Raw genomic sequence first — 25,463 nt, 5'->3', positions numbered from 1 at the left:
TTGCACGTGGACTTCTAGAAGATGACAAATGAATGGGTGCAATGTCTACAGGAAGCTTCACTCATGCAGACTGGATATCATCTTCGCCGACTATTTTGTGTTATTCTCGCAGAGTGCAATCCTTTGCAACCCCAAACATTGTGGAATGATTTTTGGGAAAATATATGTGATGACCTTCCACATAAGCTTCGCGACAATGTTCAACATTCCGTAACCTACCCTGGCTGAAGTGCAAGATTATGGTTTATTTCTCTTAAATGAGATTTTGATAGAGTCGTAAATCAATCGGGCTAATTTCCCTCTAATGTCGCTGCCTCTTTAACTACAAGATGGAACTTAGTTATTGCAAACCAACTCATATGGGACCAAAGACAATTTCAGTTTGATCCTCAAAATGCAAAAGCACATGGCAAATGGTTCTCCTAAATGCAGAGCAACGCTTTTCATATCAAACGTTGATAGATTCCGCTTCCCAAAATCTAGGGAAACTCTTCTTTTGAATGGAGCAGCGAGGAAACGTGCAAAACTTTTGTTTACAACACAATCGCTGCTACGGTCGTCTTTGAGGGGCATATTGTTATTATGGTCGCTTCATCCGAATAGCTTCATTACTATTGGGTCGGCGGTCGATCTTTCTTCACTCGACCTTTCGCATCCCACTAGATATTCTTGATACCTCTGTTTGTGGGTTTAGTAAGAATTCAATGCATGCCGAATTATTCAGGGAAGCTAAACTTATTATTTGGGTTGAAGTCCCAATGCAAAATAAGTTTTGTGTGGAGGCGATTGATCGCACACCGGGATACTCGCACAATAATAAACCTTTTGGTAGATTAACAATTGTACTTGGTGGTGACTTCCGTCAATGCCTTCCAGCTTATACCGAAAGGGGTTCGAGAACGATTGTGCGTGCTTCCTTGCGGTCTTCCTTCCTCCTCGAGTCACATTCATGTTCTAACTCTTGCCCAAAACATGCGATTGGAAAATGGAAACTCGCAAAATATTGGCGTTAAGAAAATTTCTTAATGGAGGTACCAAACTGTGTATTTTTCTTTATACTATTTTGCTTAATATTGATATTCATTTACATCATTCTTTGTACTATTTTTATTCGTACTAATATTCATTACTATTTTATGGTTAATTAGATAGGAAGTGACCCAAGCGAGACAGTTGAACTACCATCAACAATTCATCGATGTGCAAATCTTCGTGATCTCATTTCTACTACATATCCTCAAATTAAATCAACCTACCACGCTTACACCGAATATTTAACCGAAAGCACAATTCTATCTCGCACGCAATGATGATGTCAATGATATTAATGCAAAGAACTTTAAATATGTTCCCGTGGGAAAGTACTCTTTTCTAGCTGCGCACAAGCCGACACGAGGATGCAATGAATCCAAACCAATATTAATCAATACCCAAATGAGTACCTAAACTCACTTGATCCAAATGGTCTACCACCATTTCGCCTCAACCTAAAAGTTGGTTGTCCTATAATGTTGTTGAAATATTGCTCCCAAAGATGGATTATGCAATGGAACCCGATTGATGGTGGTCCACCGTCGTTAATTCACGCTCTTTTCGCAAGAATTTTAACCGGTGAAAAGCGGGCAATCATGCATTTATTCCAAGAATATCTTTGTCATCGCCGCCTTCCTGATTTTCCTTTTCATATGACAAGAAGACAGGTTTCTATTGTGTTGCTTATGCAATGACTATAAATAAGTCACAAGGACAATCGGTGAAGTATGTGGGGATTGACCTTCGTGATTGAAGTTTTCAGCCACAAATCAATTATATGTCGCGACTATCAAGGTGCACTTCTTCGCATTTAATCGAGATTCTCCTCCCTCCAAATTCGGAAAGTCACACCCCAAACTTTGTTTACCCAGAAGTCTTACTATAATCCGTAAGTTCTTTTCATTTATAGTCACGTGTTGAGTAGTTACTCATTGAATTTATAGTCATCAAATTGATATATTTGTATTTGCACTTACTTGGTTAATTTGCTTCGTTCAAATTATGTAGGTTTTGCGAATTGGTGTGTAATTACATTTTGTCAGTATTGCGTTGAAGAACTTTTTGCGAACCTTGGTTAGTTTTTTCCCCCCTAATTTCTTCTTTTTGATCTTACAACACCTGAATATATAGGTCTATACAAATCTATTTCAATTCCTACTAAATGGTGACGTCTGTTTATATGGTATTTAGCTGAACGAGGAAATTTCAATTCTCATATCTTCAAACTTAGTGATCTCTGCTGATTCTCAGGTATGTTCCTTTTCATTTTTTTCATTTTTCCTTCCCTAGCCTTTCTCTACTTATTGTGTTGTTTAATTTTTTCATCCGTGAACGTGGTGATGGGACCTTGGCCAATCACTATAACTTAGTGATCTCTACTGATTCTCAAGTCAAGTGAAACAGGTAACATCTCTTCTCTTATAACTCAATCTCTTTGATTTTCCATGTAAAGATTCAGTTCGTTTTAAAATCGTTTAGCCAGAGATGAATTATTTGTTTTCTTCTATGTAAAGGTTTAGTCTGAGCTTCTTCTGGTGTTGTTACAGGTATTTATTTGCTTATTTATTAAGGGTTCTATTTTTTGGTTTTGGGTTTGTCGAAAAGTATTAGTTTTGATTGATTTGAGCTTTGATTTGGTTCTGCTGCTTTTATAGGTATTTTAGTGCAGGTAGCATTTCGGTGGCTATTGTTTGTTCTTTGATTTATTAGTGTTGTTACAGAAAGTCGCGTTTATGGAACTACCCCAATGGAAACTTTAGGAAATATGGTATATGTATACATTGTAAATATCATTTGTTAAGGGTGTGTAGACCTTTTGATAGTTATGGGACTCGAATGTATGTATTTTACTTGTGTTTTCGGTAATGACTTTGTATGAGGTGCTTTGATGATCTGGCATTAGTCGGGACATTCAAATACTTTGGCGTACTAAGTCATAATGTTGAAGTGCTCTCATTTTTGTAAGCCAATTATTTGATCGCTCATCATCTGTCGAGACGGTTAAGTAACTGGATTAACCAATGAGAAATATATGATTGTGATTTTCAGGTTATGACAGGTTTATATTTATGAAATGTCAAAAATACAGAGGAGATGCTGCCAAAATTTTACTATAAAAACCACGTGTCATAGGTTTGTAATTGTTTGAGTTTTGGGGCATTACATATTTGCTTGTTCCAAAACTTAAAAAGAGTCTAGAGGTGAATACAATCGTTCATTGTTTCACTTCTAAATTGTCAATTTCTTCTTCCCTTCATTATATATAGTATTTCCTACTCACTCTATTTAACGAATTTAAAACAGGTAATTACATACTTTTTCGATGAAGTTTCCTTAAGGCTTGGGATTTATGATAATGACCTTGACATTGGCGAATGAGGATGGGGTTTCTGGAAGAGTTATGATTGTCAACAATGTTATCTGTACTTTCGCTACTTTTTTTTGTACTTGGCGTACTTTTGTGGGTGCTCTTTTTGGTACTGTTTTGATGTCCTCATTCAAACCACTTGTGGGAGTCTGATTATTTATATGTTTCTCATATTGTTCTTATTTCATTTGGTTTAATTGGTGTTCTTCCATGTTTAAGTCCATTTAGATGAATGAATCTAGAACATCTGTGCAAATCACTACCGGATTTATTGAATGAGAATTGTCTTTGCAGCCTTTTAACATGATCCAAAACATTGGAAAGTCATAAAATAATGGGGAGGTTTTATCCAAATTACCCCTTAGGTGGTTCAAGTTAGTGTGATGTCGAGTTTCTCAACCTAATAATCATTCTTGACCATAAATGGAACAATATCCAGTATAATAGAATCAAAACGGGGAGGGGGGTGTGTTCAAGTTTAGGCTGCTTCTACAAAGTTAGCGTCGCAGGCGACTCTATCAGTGCCGTACGGCACGGGCATACCCTAGTAACAACTAAATGCCAGGAGGTATAAAGTAGTTGCAGCTTGCGACAGTCTCAAGAGAAGCCAAGAAATAGGTTGCTCTGTTACATTCTCGGTATATATGAATAAAATCTATAGAGAGAAATCTCGATGCAACCTCTAAATTTTATGTTTTGATGTTCCAACATTTCCAAAGTGCGTGTTCCTTGTTAAGCAGTATGTGTACTGCTTGCATTGAGTATAAAACCATTTTCTCATCTTACTATGCCGCTTCTACATGCAGCGCTTTACATAAATCTGCAATTGTGTAGCAACGGATGGATAAATTTGTCACATACATGCTTGTTGTAATTTGTGGTACATAGGGATGGAATCAGGATTCAACATGCGGGGCTGCAAGAAGTATATAAAAGTCATAAAACCCATAATTGAAGGGTACCCTAATTGAATTAGAGGCCGGGGCGGGTTCGGTGATACAATGAGCAGTTCTCACTGTTTCATTAAAGACGCAAATATACATGACCTTTTTTATCCTCTTCCACAATTCTCTGTATAACAGAGGTACTAGGTGAGGTATAAAGTAGTTGTAGCCTGTGACAGTCTCACGAGAAGCCAAGAAATAGGTTGCTCTATTACATTCTCGGTATACATGAATAAAATCTATAGAGAGAAATCTCAATGCAACCTCTGACTTTTATGTCTTGATGTTTCAGCATTCCCAAAGTGCTTGTTCCTTGTTAAGCAGTAAGTGTACTACTTGCATTGAGTCTAAAACCATTTCCTTATCTTACTATGCGGCTTCTACATACAATTTACATATATAAATCTGCAATTGTGTAGCAACAGATGGATAAATTTGTCTTTGTGGTACATTGGGATGGCATCAGGATTCAATATGTGGGGCTGCAAAAAGTATATAAAAGTGATAAAACCCATAATTGAAGGACACCCTAATTGAATTAGGGGTCATGGGTGGGTTCGACGATACAACGAGCAGTCTCCACTGTTTCATTAAAGACGCAAATATACATGACTTTCTTTATCTCTTCCACAATTCTCTATAATATAGGTACTAGAGGAGGTATAAAGTAGTTGTAGTCTACAGCAATTCAAGAGAAGCCAATAAATTGGTTGCTCTATTACATTCTCGGTATACATGAATAAAATCTATAGAGAGAAATCTCGATGCAACCTCTAAATTTTATGTTTTGATGTTCCAACATTCCCAAAGTGCTTGTTCCTTGTTAAGCAGTATGTGTACTGCTTGCATTGAGTATGAAACCATTTCCTCATCTTACTAATGCCACTTCTACATACAACTTACATATATAAATATGCAATTGTGTAGCAACGGATGGATAAATTTGTCACGTACATGGTTAGTTGTAATTTGTGATACATAGACATGGAATCAGGATTCAACATGTAGGGTTGTAAGAAGTATATAAAAGTGATAAAACCCATAATTGAAGGGTACCCTAATTGAATTAGGGGTCGGGTTCGGTGATACAACAAACTTTTGTAAAATTCTCGGGGGTGCAGATATTTACAGTTTGGAAAATATTATAGCAAATTACTAATAATCTAAGACAGTGATTGCGTAGTTTTTGCAAATATTTGCGAACCCCCCCTGGGTATACATGTTGAAGTTAAGATTATACTATCTGAATGTAACCATCACCTTCAACACAAAAGATTAAATAAAACCTGAGTAACAAAGAAAGAAAACGAAATGAATTGTGGTTCGACGATCTTGCATATGTCCACCGAGCACTGGAGGCTCAGACAAACCTTGGTTCCACAAAACATTCCAAGCTTTCCATTAACTCTGTACAGACCATAGATCTAAGTCATCTAACAAACCCATTATGTCTTACTGAATACAAGCTTAGTGTATTAGAATGATTTGACTAATGTTTCAACCATGTGACATCACATGCGAGGACGACTAGTGGAGCTGTAGAGCGTAGAGAATCCACATTACCATGCTCTAAATCTTCAGACATTCTGGCCTCTGAAAATCTTGTTTTTTTGTTGTAGCAAGTTTTTTATTGTCATAAACGATTTGCTACAGTGGAGGCAAGAATAGCATGAACACAAAATTAAAGATTTATACATCAAGTGATCATGACTCTATAAACTATTCTTCTGTACAAGGTTCAAAGTTCAACCTAGGTTGGCCCCAACTGTACAAGGTTGAAGGTTCAACTATTCTTCTGAATTGGGCAGCAACGCATCAACCCCAAGTCCCCATGCATATACTGATTAACAAAAATGAAAAAAAGTCCCGATACACGAAATCCGCACATTCAAAGAGCAATTGGCCGCCAAATCACCAACGCAACTAATCTAACTATGCCTGATCAATTGTGCCTTGTGAGTTGTGAAGGCAATCAAGGCATAGATATATTTTACTTAATTAGACAATGTCATTGAGCCAAGAGATATGAAAAAAGTTGCACCAAATAGAGAGTGAAAACAACATTACATTATGGAACCATGTGGGAAGCTGACAATACAGTACACTGTTCCTCGGCTTCCAATGAATACTGTTTCCTCTCACTCCCTCTATAAATACCACATACACTCTTGCCTGTATTATCATCACTTGACAGCTCCTTATTCCTTTGTTTTTTAGCTTCTCTTTTACAATGGGTTTCAAAGTCATGATCTTTCTCTTGGCCTCATTCCTCTTAGTAAGCACAAGGGTAAGAAATTTCTCTATCCCACTCCGAAACAAATCTCTTTTTCAGATTTGGACGCTATACTGATTGCTTCTGTTGTTTGTAGGTATCATCTGATGAGGAATCATCTTGGGAGGTAAGTGTTTTGAAGACTACTCCTTTTTTATGTGCATAGTGCCCGTACTTTTGTTTTTTTGGGTAAATGTAGATGTACATAGTGCCATAGTTAACTATATAGTTAGATATTTTGATTCTACTATAGGTCTATAGCAAGAAAGTGTATGCACCAAAGTCCATAACTAAGAATTGTTTCCATAACTAAGAAATGTTGTGTTTATTTAACAATAATGAGTTTACTGCTTGATCTTTGTACTTTATTAGACATTTTACGCGAAAGCTCCTGTCAAGGCTCCTACACTCCCTGTGAAGCCTCCTGCCAAGGCCCCTGTCAAGGCTCCAAGCCCAGCTCCAGTCAAGGCACCTGCTCCATCCATAAAATTGTTGCCTCCAGTGAGCATAACAGGTGAAATAAAATGCCTTAAATCGTATCATTTAATTAAGATCATGTGATCCGAATTCCCAAGTCCATGCTGGACCTAAGTATTACTTCACAGCTCTTAATTGGACCATTTTAAAGAGGTGATCATGGATCAGGTTTCCGTTTGCTACTTTTGTATTGTGACTGAAAATTTTGTTTAAAAGCCAATGATGGCTAGAAATCATCAACGGTGTCAATTAACTTGTAGGATGTTGATGATATTTTTCATGGTTGGCTGCAGCGTGTCCCACACTTTGTGGAGGAAGGTGCAAACTGCATTCCAGGATTAGGCACTGCACAAGAGTTTGTGTTACATGCTGTCAACGATGCAAATGTGTTCCACCTGGTACATTTGGCAACAAGGAGATGTGTGGGAAGTGCTATACTGAAATGACTACCCATGGAAATAGGCCCAAGTGCCCTTGAAGGCCAACTGCCGAAGCCTCAGCGCTCTTATGCACCCTAGTCTCAATTAGTAGCAAGGACATGTGCCATGAATATGTATTATGTAATAGTTCTAAATTTCTAATTAACAATGAAAAGTATTAGTTTCAGACTTTCAGCTACTTGGGTCTGATTTTACAGTTTTTTTCTTCTTCCAGTTTTCTGTTTTTTGCATTTTTCTGTCCAAGTGCGTGCGCAACCAGATGGAGTTTGGGTTTGGGACTAAAGATAAAGCATTACGCAGAGTGTGTTTAAGACTTAAGTTAGACTGTTAGAGGCCTTTTTATTGGTAATGTGAAGTTGTGAACTTCTTGGGCAGGGCCATGGGAGGTTTCAGCCTTTTATTAATCTCGACATGATTATGAATATATAACAAGTAAATGGGGATCGCTAATTTTAATTTTAATATTTATTTATTTATTTATTTTTAATGGAAGAAAACATTCAAGCTATATGGCCTCGTAGTTACTTGAAAAATATATATTATGCATCTAGTTACTTGAAAAATATATATTATGCATCTTTAAATATTATATTTAAGTTATGTTTTCTGACATCAACAATCTAAGAACACGAGGGGATCTTAGTATCTTCAATCCATTTAGGCATATAAGCATCACTATTTGCAACTTTGCATGCAATGTTGATTTGGCTAGGGTTTTTTTGGGGTTGATGTTCAGAGTTCGGCTAGGTAAGTCTTCGGGTTAAGGTCTTTCAATATAACTAGTATGAGACTATGGGTCTGCTTTAACCCTCTAAATATATATATTTAAAAAAAATGTTGATTTGGCCAAAAAAAAAAATCAACTTGAATTCATCCATCAATTATGTTTCCAATGGACCTATTACGTATTTAACACAAATGCTGACTGCAATGTGTATGGAATCCATACACATTGAATGGATGACTGCACGACACTGCACTTTTTCGGTAGACCATTACATCTTTCATTTTTGTTCTGTTGCCTTCGAATAACATCTTGTGACGCTGTACTGCTGTAGAACACTGGAACCTACAACATTTCGTCCGATAATCATGTAATTTGTAGCTCTGCTTGGACACTGACGCTGTAACCTATAATATGTACAGGTTTTACAAAATTGCAACTAGTTCGTTCACGAGGTAAGCTGATCCCTAATGGTGGATAGTTACTGCTAGTTTATGGATTTAGAGAAACAGGTGTCAGGTGTGTACTCGATAGTCGATCCTTATTTGCTTATAGTTTACATCTTATTTTTCCCTTTATTTACTTCGTGTATTCATGGTTTCAGACTGCAGTCACGTTCACTTGTTCAAAAACAGAGGTGAGAGGTCCACTTTTGAGCAACACAAATGCACCGTATACCTATGAGGCTATGAGACAAGAGTACATATTGTTCCTGCTTATTTAGTAATTAGAACTAATTTAATATGCTCAACAAACTCATTAAATACACCTTCTCACCAACCAACATTACAAAATGATATACTAGAGGTAACAAACACACTGGTACACAGTACACCAGTTTCAGTGTTACACCCTTTCATTATTTCAAGGAAGATGAGTTCTAGTTCATGGGCCTATTGTGGGCTTATGGGCACTTGGTCTTGTTTCCATGAGTTTTCATGTCCATGTAGCAACTCCCACACATTTCTCTGTTCCCTGAAGTCCCTGGTGGTACACACTTACACCTCACACAGCACGTCCCACACGCCCTTTTGCATAAATTTGGCCTTGAATGTACACTGCATCTTTTGTCACACTGCCCACCGCAGTCTGGAAGCACCACGGCAATAAAGACACAATAATTAGTTCTTGGGTCCCTTCAAAAAAGCCAAAAGGAAAGAGAGCAATATAGCATATATAGATAATACATTACAGATAATAACCCACCTACAGTTTGCATGAGCCTCTTATTTGCGGCTTTAACAACCTGATTGAAGCAATAAAACATACAATAATTTAGGCAAAAAACACCTGCCTTACGGCCTTACCACTTACTGAATTACCACATACCACCCAATTGTTTTCTCCATGATTTAGCATTTCAAATTTGTCGCGACAAAAATTGTACTTTATAATGTGAAGTTGCATGTATGCAACTCTTTTATGAGTCACTTCTTAGTTCTTACCATATGGCCTATGTAGAACAAGATTGTAAAACATAGTGAAAATGGAACTCAAGGAAGACTGGAAGAGTGTCTTCAAGTTTTAGTTAAGAAACTACCTGACTCACATCCCCAGCCATTTCACCTTCAACTGTTGAAACCTGCATAACATTCAAGAGATGTACTTCAAGTGAGATAGATTACGTACATTAACAACCTCTTGTTTGATATCAGGTATATAATAGTACTTCTGGTTTACGTATAGAACTAGAGATGATACAAAACTTACATCTGCAAAACAGAAAAACAAGACTGCCAAGAGAATCAGCACACGTAAAGCCATTGTGTAGTGTGTACGTTAATCAGTAGTGTGTAGGTTGAACTATCGAAGCAATGGTTGGTGTTAGTACTTAGCTCTCTTTATATAGTGTTTAATTTTCTGTCATCCACAATACAATAGAAATCAATTTCTACGTAAGACCTGTGCCATATATAACTCGAAAGATTAGTCATGCACTTGAGGGTTAATAACTTAATATAACTTGATTTATTGGAAGAGCCCCACACTCCCATACTGCACACATGAATAAGATGAGAGTGTGTACACAAATTGACGGTGAGGATTGGAGACAGGTGCCATTCAGACTGTGTTGGACTACTATTGTTATAGGGTATTGTGTAAACTGTGAACTGAAGTAAAGAGAGATTAGCGTGTTTGCACTTTGCAGGCTGTAGACAGCTAAGAAAGAGACCATGCCGACTAGCCAGTTAGACTTTTTCTGTGACGTGCCAATGCACGATAATAAGATTAAGATGCCTATATGTTGAGCTGAACAGTACATCCGGACGAATAAAAAATAATTGAACTCGTTTTTGCACGAGTGTTTCATCGTCTACTGTATACCTACTTACATAGTAGTACCATACAATGTTTCTGCCATAATTCAGCATCACTGCGGTGGGCATGTAGATTCACATGATCTTGACACATATTAAGTTGAAGAGGAATGTATCTAGTTGATTGAATTTAATTTCGTATGTGCTGGCGCATTTTGAATTTTGATGCACCTCTGAGTGAAAATATGCGTGCGCGTCCAATTATCAATACAGGAAACATATCTCGTGCTTTACTTCAAAGTTTGAGACTTCAAGGCTCTGTTTGAGGTAGGATTAGAACACTACCCATATGGCTATATCTTACAATTTCTCATGAATTTTAAAAATTATCAAGACAAACATATACTGATACGTCTTCAATACACATTTTGTTCTTACTTGGTGGAGGATAACCGTATTTCTGAAGTGGAAAACAGCTAGCTTGGGGGGACGTACTTGCTAGGGTGGTTGGCTAGCTCTATTATCATATGTTAATGAATTATATGGGCATTGCCATGAACGGACAACCTGGCCAGCTAGATCCAGCTTATTAGTGATCACCAGCAAGCAGGCAGTCTGCAGTTTCAGTGACAATCATGTTGATGTCCTCACTGTACCGTACACAAACTTTGTTCCTCTCACTCTCTTCCAAACACCACTTCCCATCTTTCTCAAATTTTCTGCTAACTTTCTCTACTTACTCCACCTTGTGAACTTGACGTATATAGATTATAGAATACTTGCTCCCTGAAAAAAGGTGAGATTCACATCATTGCAGTTGTTGGAGATATATAGATGTCTCCTAAAAGTGGACTCCTCGCACCTTTAAGAAACAGAATTACGAGAGTGTGCCAGGATTGAGGGGAAAAAAAAATGTTTTCCGATAACCCGTTTCAGTGTGTATTTAGCATTATTGCTAAAACTGTAAAATGGTTTTCCCATTAAATTTGTGTCTTATACCAAGTTGCATACGATTTTTTATTCAACTCAGATGAGTAAATCACTCCAAAAAACCGATTTTGAAGGTAGAGTTCAAAATTTTCAAATAGCACTCGTGCAAACGCAGTTCATACAACTTTGGAAGTCCAAAATCTGAAGGGAAAAACACTCGGAAGTACTTCAGTAGCAATGTAAAATGGGGCCAATGCCAACTGTTACACAAACTTTAAGCTTATAGTAGATGCAAACTAGACACTCCATCTATCAAAATTGACTCACCTGTGTCAATGCCTGTCATCACTATGAAAAAAAAAAAAAAAATCATGTCTGTCATGTGATTTTTAAGATAGCGTTTGCCCTGCCTTGCTACACCCATAACTTGCCACCCCTTTGGCGCCATAGTATAAAATATTGGGATATGTATCTTGTGATTTATGGTATAATATATCGACGTGTGATTTATAGATATGTATGTGGATATATTTTCTTTATGTGGGGATATTTTACACAAGAAATTAGGCCTAACACCCAATTTTGGAGAAAATGAAGTCTATAGGACACGGTTTTTGGTGAGTAACTCAGGACAAATTCTAACAATTAGTAACTCACGAACCCACGATTTCAAATTTAGTAACCCTCAAGGACAAAATAAGTTGTTCCGGCCATTTTACTTTTTTTAAATGTCAGTTATACCTTTTTCGTGAAAATAACCCTCAAGGACAAATGACTCAGATTTAAAATGAATATTTTTCAATTTTACCTTTTCTGTCATTTTACTATGAACAATGAGTGTTCATACTTTCTGCTGGTGTATGAACAATGATTGTTCATATCCAAATAGGTGAATGTACCTTATACAATATATTGATGTATGCACATTGACCTAAAGGACTATGAACATTGAATGTTCGTACAACATTGAATGTTCATAGTGAACATTCAATGTTCATATGAACATTCAATGTTCATACCCAAAAGACCAAAGACTATGAACATCGAAAAAAAGATTATGAACATTGAATGTTCATACCCAAAGACTATGAACATTGAATGTTCACTATGAATATTGAATGTTCATATCCAAGGGACTATAAACATCGAATGTTCATACCTAGAAGACTATGAACATTGAATGTTTATACCCAATCAATATTCATACCTAAGGACTGTGAACATTGAATGTTCATAGCCAATCAATATTCATACCCAAGGACTGTGAACATTGAATGTTCATACCCAATCCAAGGACTATGAACATCGAATGTTCATACCCAATCAATATTCATACCCAAGGACTGTGAACATTGAATGTTCATACCCAATCAATGTTCATACCCAAAGACTATGAACATTCAATGTTCATACTAAATACACCAGGTCGTTTCGTCTGGGTCGGGCCATTAATTATTTCGCGTCAAAAGTACACTTGACATTTCATCTACCCGATCCGTTTTTTATTTCGCGTCAAGGGTATACTTGAACTTTCATCTACCCGGTCCTTGAGAGTTACTTTTTCGACATTTTTATCCTTGAGAGTCACTCCCTGTATTTTACATTAGAGCATATACGAATATCGTGAATATATTGCGATATATCCACATATATCAAGGATTTCGTGGTAAATTTTGATATTTATTGTAAAAGGAAATGAAAAATTTGTTAACCAAAGAGTATCAATTAAGAATGTTTTTGATTGGTATAAAGTTAATAAGATTTAAATGGATTTTTTTTTTATTGGCAAACCTATTTTAAATGAGATCAATAGCTCTTTAATGCTGGCAGGATTCAAACTCTAGACCTATAGTATCATCACCCAAAGGTTTTACCAACTAAGATTTAAATGGAAATTGACCCTTAAAAGAAAATTAGAACAATAAAAGGAAATTGTTAATGATATTTTATATAAAAAATTAATAAAAGAAAGTTTTAATTGATTGAGTATTTAGGTGAGATAATTCATCCGAATTAAAAAGGGGGAAGTGCATTAAATATTTCAATATTAGAATTTCAAATCAGATTTAAAGAAAATGACAAACACAACTCTAATTTGTGTCAAATTTTCCATCTTCATCAATCACTGTCACCTCTCACCTCTCAACTTTCTTTCTAATTAGTTCTTTGACTTTTTTCTCTCATTATCCTAAAAACAAAATATCAATGCCTTTTCCCAGAAGATTTCATTGCTAATTACTTCGTGGAGAGAAAATGAATTAACTTTGACTAGTGTAAGAGAGAAGATAGCTCGAGGAGGTGTTAAGTTGGAACAAAAAAAAAAGATAGAGTGTCACGATATTTTAAAAACATCAACTTAGAGCATTCCCAATGCAAGTCACTATGAGGAGAAATTGAGAGTTTTCACCTTTGAATACCAAAAAACTCATACCCAATGCAAGGGTGACAAAGTCAGTGACTTGTAACTAAGTCACAACGAGGATAGCACTTGCTACTGAGAATTTCATTGAGTTGTGAGCTTCGGACGGAATGAAACATTCCGTCCGGAAAAAAAAACTGAAAAAATAAAAAATAAAAAAACACACAAGATGGAATCATTCGTGTGTTTTTTCGTCCACCCAATTTTTTTTCATTCCGTCCTGCATGTTTTTTCGATTTTTTTTTTTTTTTTTCCAGATGCCATTTTTTCGATTTTTACATTCAGACGGAATCAAACATTCCGTCCAAGGTTTAGAGTCACCTCATGATTTATCAATTCACTTGCTTGTTCATACACAGATTTAGACAGATAGATGATGGCTTAACTAATAAACACAGAACCACACAAAATACTGCAGTAGCTCAAAAGCATACCAACTAGAAAATGAACTGGCATCGGCTGATCAGCATGCACTAGGCTACATGAACAAAGACATGCATAACACAGGAATGTCTTGAGGAAGAGAAAATCTTCAACTGGGCCAGAAGTTCAGAAACAATGGTGATTAGTGGTGGACAAAAGTGTCAACCACAATGTGGATGGCAGCTCAGTAAGAAGCCAGGATGCTAAACAACATATGTCACTGACTGGTGAAGGGCTGAAGGCATAATGGAGATCATTGTTGAGATATAAGATATTGGGGGCGCTCCACTTGTAGCCAATTGGATTTCGAGTTGGAAGCTCCAAATTTAACAAAAAACGACAATAATATTTAGGTAAAGCTGTCACTGGAGGATGGTGCATATTAAAAGTTTGTTTAAACTACCATTTGGTCAGCGAGCCACCAAAGGGTGCTTTGTGCAACGACAGAAAAGAATGCTTAGTTCTCTTTCCAAGTAAAAGGAACCAAACGACAATCTAAAGGCAGTCATGAATGTTCCAGTCCTGGTAAAATAAAGTTTCCAGGCATCCTAGAATTTGGTTATCATGTTAGAATATCAATGACCTCCGAGATCTGTCAATTGAAAAGAAGAAACAAACTTCAACTTTGCAATCTATCAGCTAATAAAGTTACTATCTCAAATTAAGGTTTAACAAGTTAAACAATTGTTCTGTCTAATTTCCATATTCTTTCCGACAGACAAAAGTTTACATGGTATAATCTCAAGAATGAATCTAAGCTATAATTTCTCGATCAAAATTTACAGTCACTACTACTAAGACTATATGTATAAATAACTCTATTCCAACTCAAAAAGTGGAAACAAGAGAATTCTTACCACATTATAGCCGGAAGAAAAATGAACCAAGCCTCAGACATGCTTGAACTCATTAAGGTATTTGCACAAAAGATGGATCTCTTTTATAAAGGCATCTAGAAAAAAACATTAACCTCCTTTTCATTCATTTCGTATACATGATCTCTTGCATCTGTTAGAGCAACCTGCGTGGTTCTTGGATTATTAGCTACAGCCAGATGCTGAAAAGCTCAATTAAGCCAGTAACAAGAATGTGCTTTTTTTACCTGCCCATATTTTGTAAGGAAGTTGCTGGCAAGGTTCAGGGATGTGAGTGTAATATCTTCATTTGCCTTGAGTGCTTGAGCAATAGCAAATGCTCCCTTGTCCTGTAAGAATGAAAATAAAATAAAATTCCGCAAGTAATTTACTTAACATGAACTCACTATTACAGTAGGCAAACTGTACAAAGTACAAACCCTGATTTCATTGAATCCCAAGTCAAGTGATGTTAGGGCTTCATTAACCACCTTCAAGCTGTGGGCCAAAGAGGCTGCACCCTATAAATTAACAAATCCAAGAACCATGAGAAAGGGAAACTAGACACCCATATATAAAACATGCCATGAATTTACAGGAACAAACCTCATCTCTGAGTCCATTTGCCCGCAGATCCAGCGTTGTTATGGTTGTGTTATATTTTAAAGTATCTGCAATGTACTCAGCACCTTTTGGTCCAATCTGCAACATGCCAAGTTGTCAACATTCACTGTCAGATACTATGTTAACCTGGACTCAAATAAAATTAATGCCACGTATGTATTACCTGACACCAACCCAGCTTAAGGATTTCTATCTTCCCATGAAATTTAAGAACTTCAGCTATAGCCTTTGCTCCATCAGGTCCAATGGGGTTGTATCCAAGTTCCAACTGCAAAATAAAACTGGTTCTAAGAGAGACATCACGCTTTAATCATCTAAAAATAAATAAATCTATATTACTTACTGATTTGATAACGGCATTGTCTTTTAAAACTTGGGATATGGCAGTGACTCCCTTAGCATGAATGTTATTTCCACCCTGAATCAAATCCCACAAAAATCTCAAGTGAAATGGTTTGTATGAAACCTCCCCGGTTAAAATGTAAATTTCTGGAGATGCTTAAGAGGATTATAACTCACCAAGTCAATAGTTGTAATTGTGCGATTTTCTTTTAAAGATTCTGCTATTCTTTCAGCCCCCTGATACATTTTTGGGTGTAAAATGTCATAAAATGAACAAAACATTAAGCAACCAACTCATTAATTCCACTGGAGACGATATAGCTAGGGACAACCTCCAATTGGTACGGTATTGAGTCCGATTACTTTCCATATGAAGATGAAATTCGTGAAACCAAGGAACATGAGGACAATGTCATCCATATTGTTCTATCACGTGGAAAATTTTATTTTAATATTGCTGTCTAGTGTTCGGGTGAGTGGGTTGCATTTGTTGTGCTAGCTAGGGGTGTGCACGGGTTGGGTTTGAGACTAAACCGACGACTGAACCGACCCTATCGGTTTATACTTTTATAGAACCGAACCAAACCGAACTAATTTCCAGCAAAACCGATATCCGAACCGAACCAACTGGGTTACAATTTAACTGATATTAACCGACCCAAACCGACTGGTTTTCATATATTTTTAAATTAAATCAATTAAATATGTATATTTTAATATATATTATATATGGCGGGTCAGGTTTGGAACTTAACCGGTGACTGAACAGACCCTATCGGTTTTCACATACACTTAACCGAACCGACTAATAAGTATAACCAACCTGAAACCAACCGATTCGGTTCGGTTCGGTCAATTTTGTTGGTTCGGCCGGTTTTATGCACACCCCTAGTGCTAGCCATGAACACCGCAAGACATTTGTCCTTATAGTGGACAATGTCTCTCCTTTTACAACCCAAAGTATATTTTTCTTCTGTGTATAATGTATATTAATTTCTAAAGAACAAAAAAAATATAGGTTAAATTAGTGCAAAGAAGAGAAGCAATAATCACTACTTATACCTCGTCACCAATGTCATTCATGTAAAGATTCAACCATAGCAAGCCTTTTGTTTTCTTGATAAACTCAGCAATATGGAAGGCACCTTTGGGGCCAATTTCATTGTTGCCGAGGTCAAGAAGTGTGAATTTACCTACACAACAACTATTCATGTCACGCGCACTAAAGAAGTTATTAGAAAGAAGGTGAACATGAACCAGAAAAACCAAAGAATTGTCAGAATATGACAGAGCCAACCTTTATGTGCAGATAAACCTGACATCAAAGCCCTGACCCCTTCATTACCAATAGAGTTTCCATGCAAATGAAGTTCCTGAAGAAAAATTCAATGAATCCTTTGACCATGAAAAGAATAAGCACATCCCACATTCACAGTGATATAAGCAACATATCTGCTTTTGATCCACCACATGCTGAACTAGCATACGACAGCTCATGAAGTATAAATATGTTATCTAGATTATGTATGTGTCGACTTTGACCGATTATGTTGGATTCACACACACACAGCAAATATCTACTACTAATAAGTACCAATTACATGTAAATTGTCTGGAGAAATTCCATAATCATGAGTTAAAAGCAAGAATATGTTTCACCAAGATCTAAACCAACATATCAAACCGTACTCAAAGACTTAAGAACAACTCAGGAAACCTTCTAGACTCATATTCTCTGCAATAACAAGTAGATAATAATCTGGGAATCTAATCCAATGAACTGACGTCCTGAGCGAGTCAAATTTCAACCCACAATTATTCATTTGGTGATCCTGAATAGTCCAAATGAACCCATTTAGATTTCCATCCTGAACCGTGCCTCACAAAGTTGTGCAAAAACAAATGCTTGTCCATTTACTATTAAACCTCCCCAAGAAAAAGGTCTTGGACTCACAACTAGTTATTGTTTCAGCACCATATACTTCTATTGCTGTTATGTGTTATTCTTTACATCATATTTATGGTTACGTATAAAGTTCAAATGTACATCATGACATAGACTCAGGAAATAGTACAAATGATTTGACGTTCCATGAAAAAACAAGAAGGTCGACCATATATTTTGCCACATTTGGCACTAACTGTTAATATTTCATAATCAGTCCTAGAATCACAAGGAAGAAACAAAGCTCTCGTTCACTGAAGTATCTACATCACTTATTGATTCCTGTAGAATGTCTAGTCTAGCGCCATATCTTTTTTATTGGAGCTCCTCAAACTTGATAACATATCTAGTCATTCTAGTGTAACAAGTTATTCAGTGTAACCAACATACAGTTCTCTAATCTAAAGTGTTGTCTAACCCCAGCATCTAAAAAAAATAGAAACATACACACACACAATTCTAATATAGGAGACTTTGCCTCAAAGAAACAAGAAGCTAACACATGTCAATTACATTTATATTGCACTGCACACAGTTACAGTAGTGATAAGCAACCGCAACCATGAAAAATACCATGAGATGTTGCAAGATGCCATGGTTCTTGAAATTTTTACACTGTTAGTTCTACAATCAGCTTTTATATCATTACAGTACCAAAATAAAATGATTTGGAAAAGTTCTCAATACATTTGTCAAGATTCTAAACAACTGCCAATCAACAGTTGAAATTAATGCTGACTAGAAGAATCAAAAGAGTTGAAATCAATAGCAAATCATACCCTCAAGGACTTGTTTCTTTCACTTCCTTTAGCAAGAGCAGCTGCACCAAGAGCACCCCCGTAATTGCCACTGCGCAAAAAAACAACATAAGTAGTTAAAGAAGCAGAGTGGACACCAAGAGCACACGCGTATATTTCAAATCAACCAAACAATATTTTCCTCCGTTCAATTTAATAAACATATTTCTTCCTTAATTGATAACATATGATCTACTCAATCATAAATTTATACAAACTTCTAAGTCCTACTTAAAAGCTTCAGATAACTCCTCTATCACCAAATAGGCATACAACGTACTTTGGTTCTGATACAAATTAATAACAGTGTTAAATTAAAACACCCCATCTTACACTTTTTCTTCATCAAACTTTGCGATTTTGAGTCAACAACAGTTGATAGAAAACAAATTACCAAATGAGTATAATGTCAACAACAGTCGATACTGAATAGATGACAGATTCTTACGGCGAATCAGGGTCTTAATACAATGAATCGTTAGAGGAGTATTTACTCACTTAAGATGTATTGATTGAATTGTGTTATTCTCCAAAAGTGCATCAGCAAGACTTGTGAATCCCTGACAAAAATCAGAAACAAAATATTGGATCACACTATCACAGGTTTCAGGTGCATCAGAACTTAAGCTAATGCCTTAGAATATGAGTTATCTGGGGAATATGAACGCCATACAGAATATTCAATCATATTGTTGTCCAGTTCAAGAAAACGCAAGCTTGAATTCTTTTTAAGCAACTCCGCAATGGCCTTTGCACCCTGGGTGGAAAAGGGGCAGTACAAAAGTTACATCTCAACTAAAAGACCGAGGAGCATCACTCCAAATGCTTCCACGATTACTAGTTTTATGGTTTATTGAACTGACCTCATCTCCCACATCAGTACTATTCAACTGGAGCTTTTGGATACTTCCATTGCCGGCCAAGATCTCACATAGACACTGCAAACAGGAAGGAGAGAATATTCAATTACAAAAAATACAGAATTATATGAGACACATTAAGACATCCGAGGTACAGAAGAAGGAAGATCACAAAGAGTTCAGCAAACAAAATTAAGATTACAGCCAAGGTCTTTTATGGTGCTCAAAGGTGGGAACCGAAGGAGGTTATAGAATCAAGACCAGAAAGATTTATTATATAAATTCAATTGATAATGACATACTAAAACAACCAAATACTCCTCAACCCCACCGACCATGTGGAAGCAATGCTGCCTTTTTGACTATATTGGCCCATTACTCTTGGTCTAAGCCTTCCAACATTAGTATTATTGTCATTGCATTGGCACTCCCTACACAGATGGAGGAGGGTAACGTATGAAAAGCTGTTGACATGGTTCTTTGCATTTGTTCCAAGCACAATATTTACTCTTAATATACGGCCTTCATCTGACCTTAGCTCCTTCATCTCCAATGCGATTCCCAGAAAGATTGAGAGTCTTCAATACAATATTTGATTGAAGAACACCATCAAAGGCTTTTAATCCAGCTGCAGTTATATCATTAGCAGAAAAATCCACTTCTTCTGCAATCTGAAGCAATTCAAAAAAAAAAAAAAAAAAAAAAATTAGAAAAAGAACATTGACAAACCTCTGACATAGCAATCAGAAAACGGGGAAACTATCAAGAAGAGAATCAGATGAGTAGATTCTTTGAGCACATAGAAGCAGTAACCTGGTTGTAGCCTAAGCTCTCAGCGAGAAAGAACAGTCCATCATCCCCAAATTTTAGACCTATCAAAAGCATGTCTTTGGTGAGCAGAGAGTATAATTGTACATGAATTCAATAAAACTGGTCCATACTCCAAAAGGAGCTATCTATCATAGAAATTAATACTAAGATATTTGACCCTCCTTGTAGGGTCTACCCAACTCAACTTATCCCTTCCCATAATAAAACAAAATCAATAAAGAAAGAAAGAAAGAAAGAAAGAAAGAAAGAAAAATTAAAGATAAGTCAAATAAAATTTGGTATGTGTTAAATGTTTGTGTACTTTAACTATGTGGTTAGTGTGTATGCACTATCTTATCATTGGAATCAAGCCATCTGCCTATCTGCTAGAAACTTGAGCACCATAACAGCATTTCACTTTTCAGCGGATAATGCAACTCTAATTAGTACGAGTATCTCCAGTTACGGGTTTTAACATTACAAAGAAGAGTGTAAAGCTTCAATGCCATCACCTCTAATCAACTACCAAATTGTTCAAACCTCAATGACAACCTCATTCACCTGGGTTCTAAACCATGCAACAAAAAGAGCACCCACCCCAAGTCAAACGCCAGTTAGACATATTCCTCTCCCCCCCCAACAGCCTATCGTGCATTGTCATTATTATTACATTTTTATCCTCAATCAAAATGAAAGCATAAAGCACATCCAATTTTCATACACCTGCAGACCTTACTTTTGCACTTAACATACCTGACATGTTAACATCACTGAATGCCCGAAGCTCCTTTGCAAAGTCACTGAGCTTTTGTTTCTTCTCTCTACGATCTTTTTCATCTGTGAAACTTAGACCTGAAGACAAGTTTGTACCCGGTGCAAATGACCATTTGATTCCTGGTAAAGAAAATTTATTCTCCCCTGTAGATACAGGCTTCCCAGATTTTGGCACAAGTACTTTCTCAACCAGCTTCCACAACACTGCCAGCTGAAAACACAAATTAGTATAATATGCTATGTTATTTTGCCTTTAGTAAGAAAACTATTTTTTTGAGAAATTGAATGCACTTGAGAAATGAGATAATCATGAGAACAATTGGTCTTTGGTAAATTCAATAAAGCAACAGCTTCTTCAAAATAGGGATGCTCCAAATGAAACATGAAGCTGTACCCTTTGGTGAAAACATAATTATTCCATAATCTCAAAGATAAAATAAATTATATGGCCATTATCAAAGACTAATTTGCACATAGCAGCAATTTGCATACTACAACCTCACTCAAACGTACTTACAGGTTAAAAAATGAGAAATGAGACAATCATCAGAACACTTGGTCAAAAGAAGCATACATATAAATAGCAATAAATCCATATTCATAAAATCGACCACCATATCATTCAGAATAGTAACCAAAGGTGTTAATAAAAAATAAACAAGTACGAAGAGGTTTCTCAATGCAACTGCTTCGATGAAAACTCAACCAGCGGAGGCAAAAGATCGAGATGAGCACCAGCAAACCTATAAACCATGTACAAACTAGGGAAAATTGGGAAGAGTCGTAAAATCCAAAATTTTCCACTTGAGCTCCCAAACTAAACATATGATTTTCCTATACAACAAGGCATTAATTTATAATCTAGGATTTCTTGGGAACCAAGACTCCAATACATCATTTGCAATGGCTCTATGAACTCACAATGATCCTATCTTAAGTTCTTAACGCTTCAAGAATTCCCACTTATAAGGCATTAGGATCTACAGCTTTATCACACCTTTTATTATGGACCCTTATAATATAAAAGGGTGCAATACAAGGACTTCTCAAGGGGTCGCCCATCCTGGTACTATTCTCCATGGTACAAATCTTGTTTAAAGAGTCGACTCTCTTCTAGCGTCAACCACTTGGTTCATTTAAATCCAACTTTTGATCATCTTTCTTAATCCATTAAACTCTAATCTTTCTCCTTGGAATTTCTTCTAATTTGATACTTTTCCAAGCTCTTTCTCCAGGAGTTCAGGTTATCCCTATTGATCCTATCACCATCCATTTAGGTACTTATTGACTCAATCTGGTCTAAGCAGCTACTCATTCTGACACCAAATGCTAGTCTCTCAAACAATTCCAAGTCCTATTCTATTCCTTCTGAGCTCATAATTTCCTCTTTTTAGTTCTCACTTCTCAGTATTTAAAATCATGGTAGAAAGAAAGATGATGCACAAATGCCACAAAGTAGGTAAATTTAAAGCCTCTTCCCCCAAAAATAACTGCACACCCCATTGAATGATGGAGCACCCGGCCACATTGTTCACATCCTTGACCTGGGCCAATCAACCATGATTCCATGAATGTCATTGCATTCCTAGGCGTTGCTGTCCAAGATAATGCACAGACCAACTATTAGCATAATCTAAGTGAGGTTGAACTCTACCTATTTATTTGGATATATCAAACTTACACAATGTAGGGTGTTACGCTCATTTGGTGATTTGGTATTGTCTCCATCCACTTGGTCACTTACATAACAATAGGACGACAACTTTGAACAAACCTCTCAAAACTCATAATCCAACATACATAGCAGTGGCATTGCCTCGTTTCCTCAATACTGGTTATTGGTAAACAAAAACTGCGTTAATAAAAAGAGCAATTAAAAGATAGTGGCGCTCACCCAGGTGAATGCAATCTCCATAACTCCTAGGAATTTAGCCACACGTCTCCAGGGGCAACCCACAGTTTGATCATGCTCTAGGCCCATTGGTTTATTATTTGGGTCAGCATACACCCTAGACGAGGGGAGCTAAAGTCCAAAGCGATTATATCCTTATGAAGGCACTAAGTTAGCCAGTTAGATAGAAACCATAAATAGAAAGATATGTCTATTGCTTCTACTATTGAAAAATCACTAATAGTGATGTAGGATAGAATACCTATGTTCTAGATGATTCTAGAATACTATTATTAGTAGTTAAGTTATTTCTTAATTTGTGTCAAATTAGAATTAGTATTAGTTTCTATTTTGTATTGTTTAGAGTCCAAGAAACCATATCTATAAATATGGCTTCTCTAGTATTTTGTGAACGAACCCATTATGATTATTATGATTTGATTATTATTCAAGAATTTCTCAATTGAGTTATCTTTGTTATTGTCTATCTTTCTACTCTAAATCTTCATCTTCTTCTTACTTATTGTTCTTGTTCATCTAAATCTCTTATCTTTCTTCTTCACTTCTCTTCTAATCGAGATTTCCGTATCTCTTTCTTCTAAATCTCTACTTCGTTCTACATTAAATAGTAGAAGCAACTAAAACATAAAATGTTTCTACTAATTGAAGAACAGAAGGTCAACTGTTATCAGTGACAACTATGGACCGACCTTGGGCGGAGAGTGTAGGCAATGTGGAAACGGTGTAAAATACTAAAATCATTGGACATACATATAAAGTGTTTCAGCTAACAAACAATAAGTTACATTCTCAACACTGTGATTGCTTCATATACTTAATACTAATAAATGGATTGACAGCAAAAAACAAGTAAATAGATCAATGTACATAAACCAAAACCATGTAAAACATAAATTTAAAGCTAAAATGCCCAAACTCATACCGAATGTCACCGCAACGAAAACTCCAGCAGGTACAACGAACGACACAACCTCTTTAACCTTAACAAAGGGTATTGAAGATTCAGCTTGAGATTGCCTATACACTTTTCGACCCCCTATTCCTCGACTAGAACCCCCATTGACACTAGAAGCAGCAGCTCTAGGAACCAAACTTTTCAACTGAACACATCTTCCTTTTAAACTAGGAGTTGGAAACAACACAAAATGCCCACCATAACCCAAACCAAAGATTGAGTTTTTTAGTCCATGCTTCTGTGAATGAGAAACAAAACTAATCTGCAAAAAAGGTTAATAATTGTGGGGTTTTTGACTTTGTTTTGTGCATTTAAGCTATAAAAATGACTTATAAGCATATTTAAAACGAGCCCAGAGATAGAATTGTTGAAAAAAAGAGAGTGAAGAAAATTTGTTTACCTTGGGATGAGAAGAGAGAGAAAGGGTTGAAGGTGAAGTCATTGGTAATGAAGTGTAGAAGGTGAGTTATGAAAGCATAGAAGAGAAATGCTACTTGTTAGTTGTTACTACTACAGTGAAGAAGATAAAAAAGCGGCTTTTCTGAAAGACCAGTTTTTAGCTGCTTACTGATTTCTGAATTCTGACTACGATAAAAGAGTTTGGGTACTTCCAAAATAATAAGAAATATAGAAAATAAATAATAATAAACTAGAAAGTAACCGCACCGGCTCTTTTAAAAATTTGTTCAACAATCATAACTATACATATATAAATTTAACAATAAACTGTGATTTCTGTTTTTGTCGCTAATCCGTTTTAATTTCATAACAATTTAGTTTAATTAAATTTTAAAAAACCATTTTTTAATTAGAGGAGGGATCACGTTTTAATTTAAAAGTGTGATTTCCGTTTTTAACAAGAGAATGATTCCCGTTTTAATTAGAAGTGTTAGATTTTTCTTTTTCTATAAGAAAAAAAATTCCATTATAATAGGAGAAAGATTCTCATTTTAATTATAAGTGTTAAAATTTCTCTTTTTAATATGAGAGGAATTCCCGTTTTAATAGAAATTGATGACGTGAAATTTTAAGAGAGCTAGAAAAATACACCTTGTGGGAGCTTTAATATTAAGATATAAATATAGAAAATAAAATGCACATAACTGGGCCTGAACATGGGCTCAACCTAAAAAATGCAACTACCCATAGTACTCTCTTTTTCATTGTTTGTGTACTAAGTACAGTCTATGGATATTGTTTGTACTTTGTAGTGTACTGAGCCGAAACTTGTGTTTATTAGTTAGTCATTAGTTTTTCATGTGAAATAATACAATTAGAGAGAAACTCTCCCAGACAGATTGGG

At 36.1% G+C, this 25,463-nt stretch overlaps 3 protein-coding genes and 1 long non-coding RNA gene across 8 annotated transcripts; 2 read left to right on the top strand and 2 right to left on the bottom strand.

Annotated features, from left to right (window-relative positions):
* The first annotated feature begins 1,852 nt into the window (after positions 1 to 1,852).
* On the top strand, positions 1,853 to 3,002 carry LOC147523183 (uncharacterized). 2 transcript variants are annotated; one of them, XR_015196093.1, is made up of 4 exons: positions 1,853 to 1,921; positions 2,041 to 2,106; positions 2,224 to 2,283; positions 2,688 to 3,002. It is a non-coding gene; the product is annotated as an uncharacterized LOC147523183 (long non-coding RNA). The 2 variants fall into 2 exon arrangements; XR_015196095.1 differs by lacking the exons at positions 1,853 to 1,921; positions 2,041 to 2,106; positions 2,224 to 2,283 and adding exons at positions 2,345 to 2,436; positions 2,547 to 2,579.
* A 3,503-nt stretch (positions 3,003 to 6,505) lies between these two features.
* On the top strand, positions 6,506 to 7,732 carry LOC147523182 (uncharacterized). Its single transcript, XM_086561561.1, has 4 exons — positions 6,506 to 6,631; positions 6,714 to 6,743; positions 6,989 to 7,130; positions 7,387 to 7,732. Exons 1-4 carry the CDS (start codon positions 6,575 to 6,577, stop codon positions 7,569 to 7,571), a joined length of 414 nt encoding a protein of 137 aa, XP_086417687.1. The 5' UTR covers positions 6,506 to 6,574; the 3' UTR covers positions 7,572 to 7,732.
* Positions 7,733 to 8,994: 1,262 nt separating this feature from the next.
* On the bottom strand, positions 8,995 to 10,327 carry LOC147523181 (snakin-2-like). 2 transcript variants are annotated; one of them, XM_086597737.1, is made up of 4 exons: positions 9,968 to 10,327; positions 9,795 to 9,839; positions 9,464 to 9,503; positions 8,995 to 9,346 (listed from the first exon to the last, which is right to left on the bottom strand). In XM_086597737.1, the coding sequence occupies exons 1-4, from the start codon at positions 10,019 to 10,021 to the stop codon at positions 9,162 to 9,164; spliced, it is 324 nt and encodes a 107-aa protein (XP_086453863.1). In that variant the 5' UTR covers positions 10,022 to 10,327; the 3' UTR covers positions 8,995 to 9,161. The 2 variants fall into 2 exon arrangements, with proteins under 2 accessions (XP_086453863.1, XP_086453867.1); XM_086597741.1 differs by having other exon boundaries at positions 9,798 to 9,839; positions 9,968 to 10,185.
* Positions 10,328 to 10,776: 449 nt separating this feature from the next.
* On the bottom strand, positions 10,777 to 24,752 carry EMB2004 (RNI-like superfamily protein). Of its 3 annotated transcripts, none has more exons than XR_015215943.1 (19): positions 24,561 to 24,733; positions 24,128 to 24,422; positions 21,273 to 21,497; positions 20,523 to 20,581; positions 20,243 to 20,380; positions 19,713 to 19,787; positions 19,523 to 19,606; positions 19,348 to 19,409; positions 18,832 to 18,901; positions 17,405 to 17,480; positions 17,170 to 17,300; positions 16,285 to 16,344; positions 16,109 to 16,183; positions 15,929 to 16,033; positions 15,748 to 15,843; positions 15,582 to 15,662; positions 15,390 to 15,491; positions 15,145 to 15,308; positions 10,777 to 11,301 (listed from the first exon to the last, which is right to left on the bottom strand). XR_015215943.1 is itself a non-coding variant. In XM_086597728.1 (18 exons), the coding sequence occupies exons 1-18, from the start codon at positions 24,600 to 24,602 to the stop codon at positions 15,240 to 15,242; spliced, it is 1,845 nt and encodes a 614-aa protein (XP_086453854.1). In that variant the 5' UTR covers positions 24,603 to 24,752; the 3' UTR covers positions 14,928 to 15,239. The 3 variants fall into 3 exon arrangements, 1 of the variants encoding a protein (XP_086453854.1); XR_015215944.1 differs by lacking the exon at positions 10,777 to 11,301 and adding an exon at positions 14,613 to 14,879; XM_086597728.1 differs by lacking the exon at positions 10,777 to 11,301 and having other exon boundaries at positions 14,928 to 15,308; positions 24,561 to 24,752.
* Between the last annotated feature and the right edge of the window lie 711 nt (positions 24,753 to 25,463).

Source organism: Coptis chinensis, chromosome 1 (assembly GCF_015680905.1).
Source record: "Coptis chinensis isolate HL-2020 chromosome 1, ASM1568090v1, whole genome shotgun sequence".
Classification (NCBI taxonomy): Eukaryota; Viridiplantae; Streptophyta; class Magnoliopsida; order Ranunculales; family Ranunculaceae; genus Coptis; species Coptis chinensis.
This window is presented reverse-complemented; position numbering and strand designations above follow the sequence as displayed.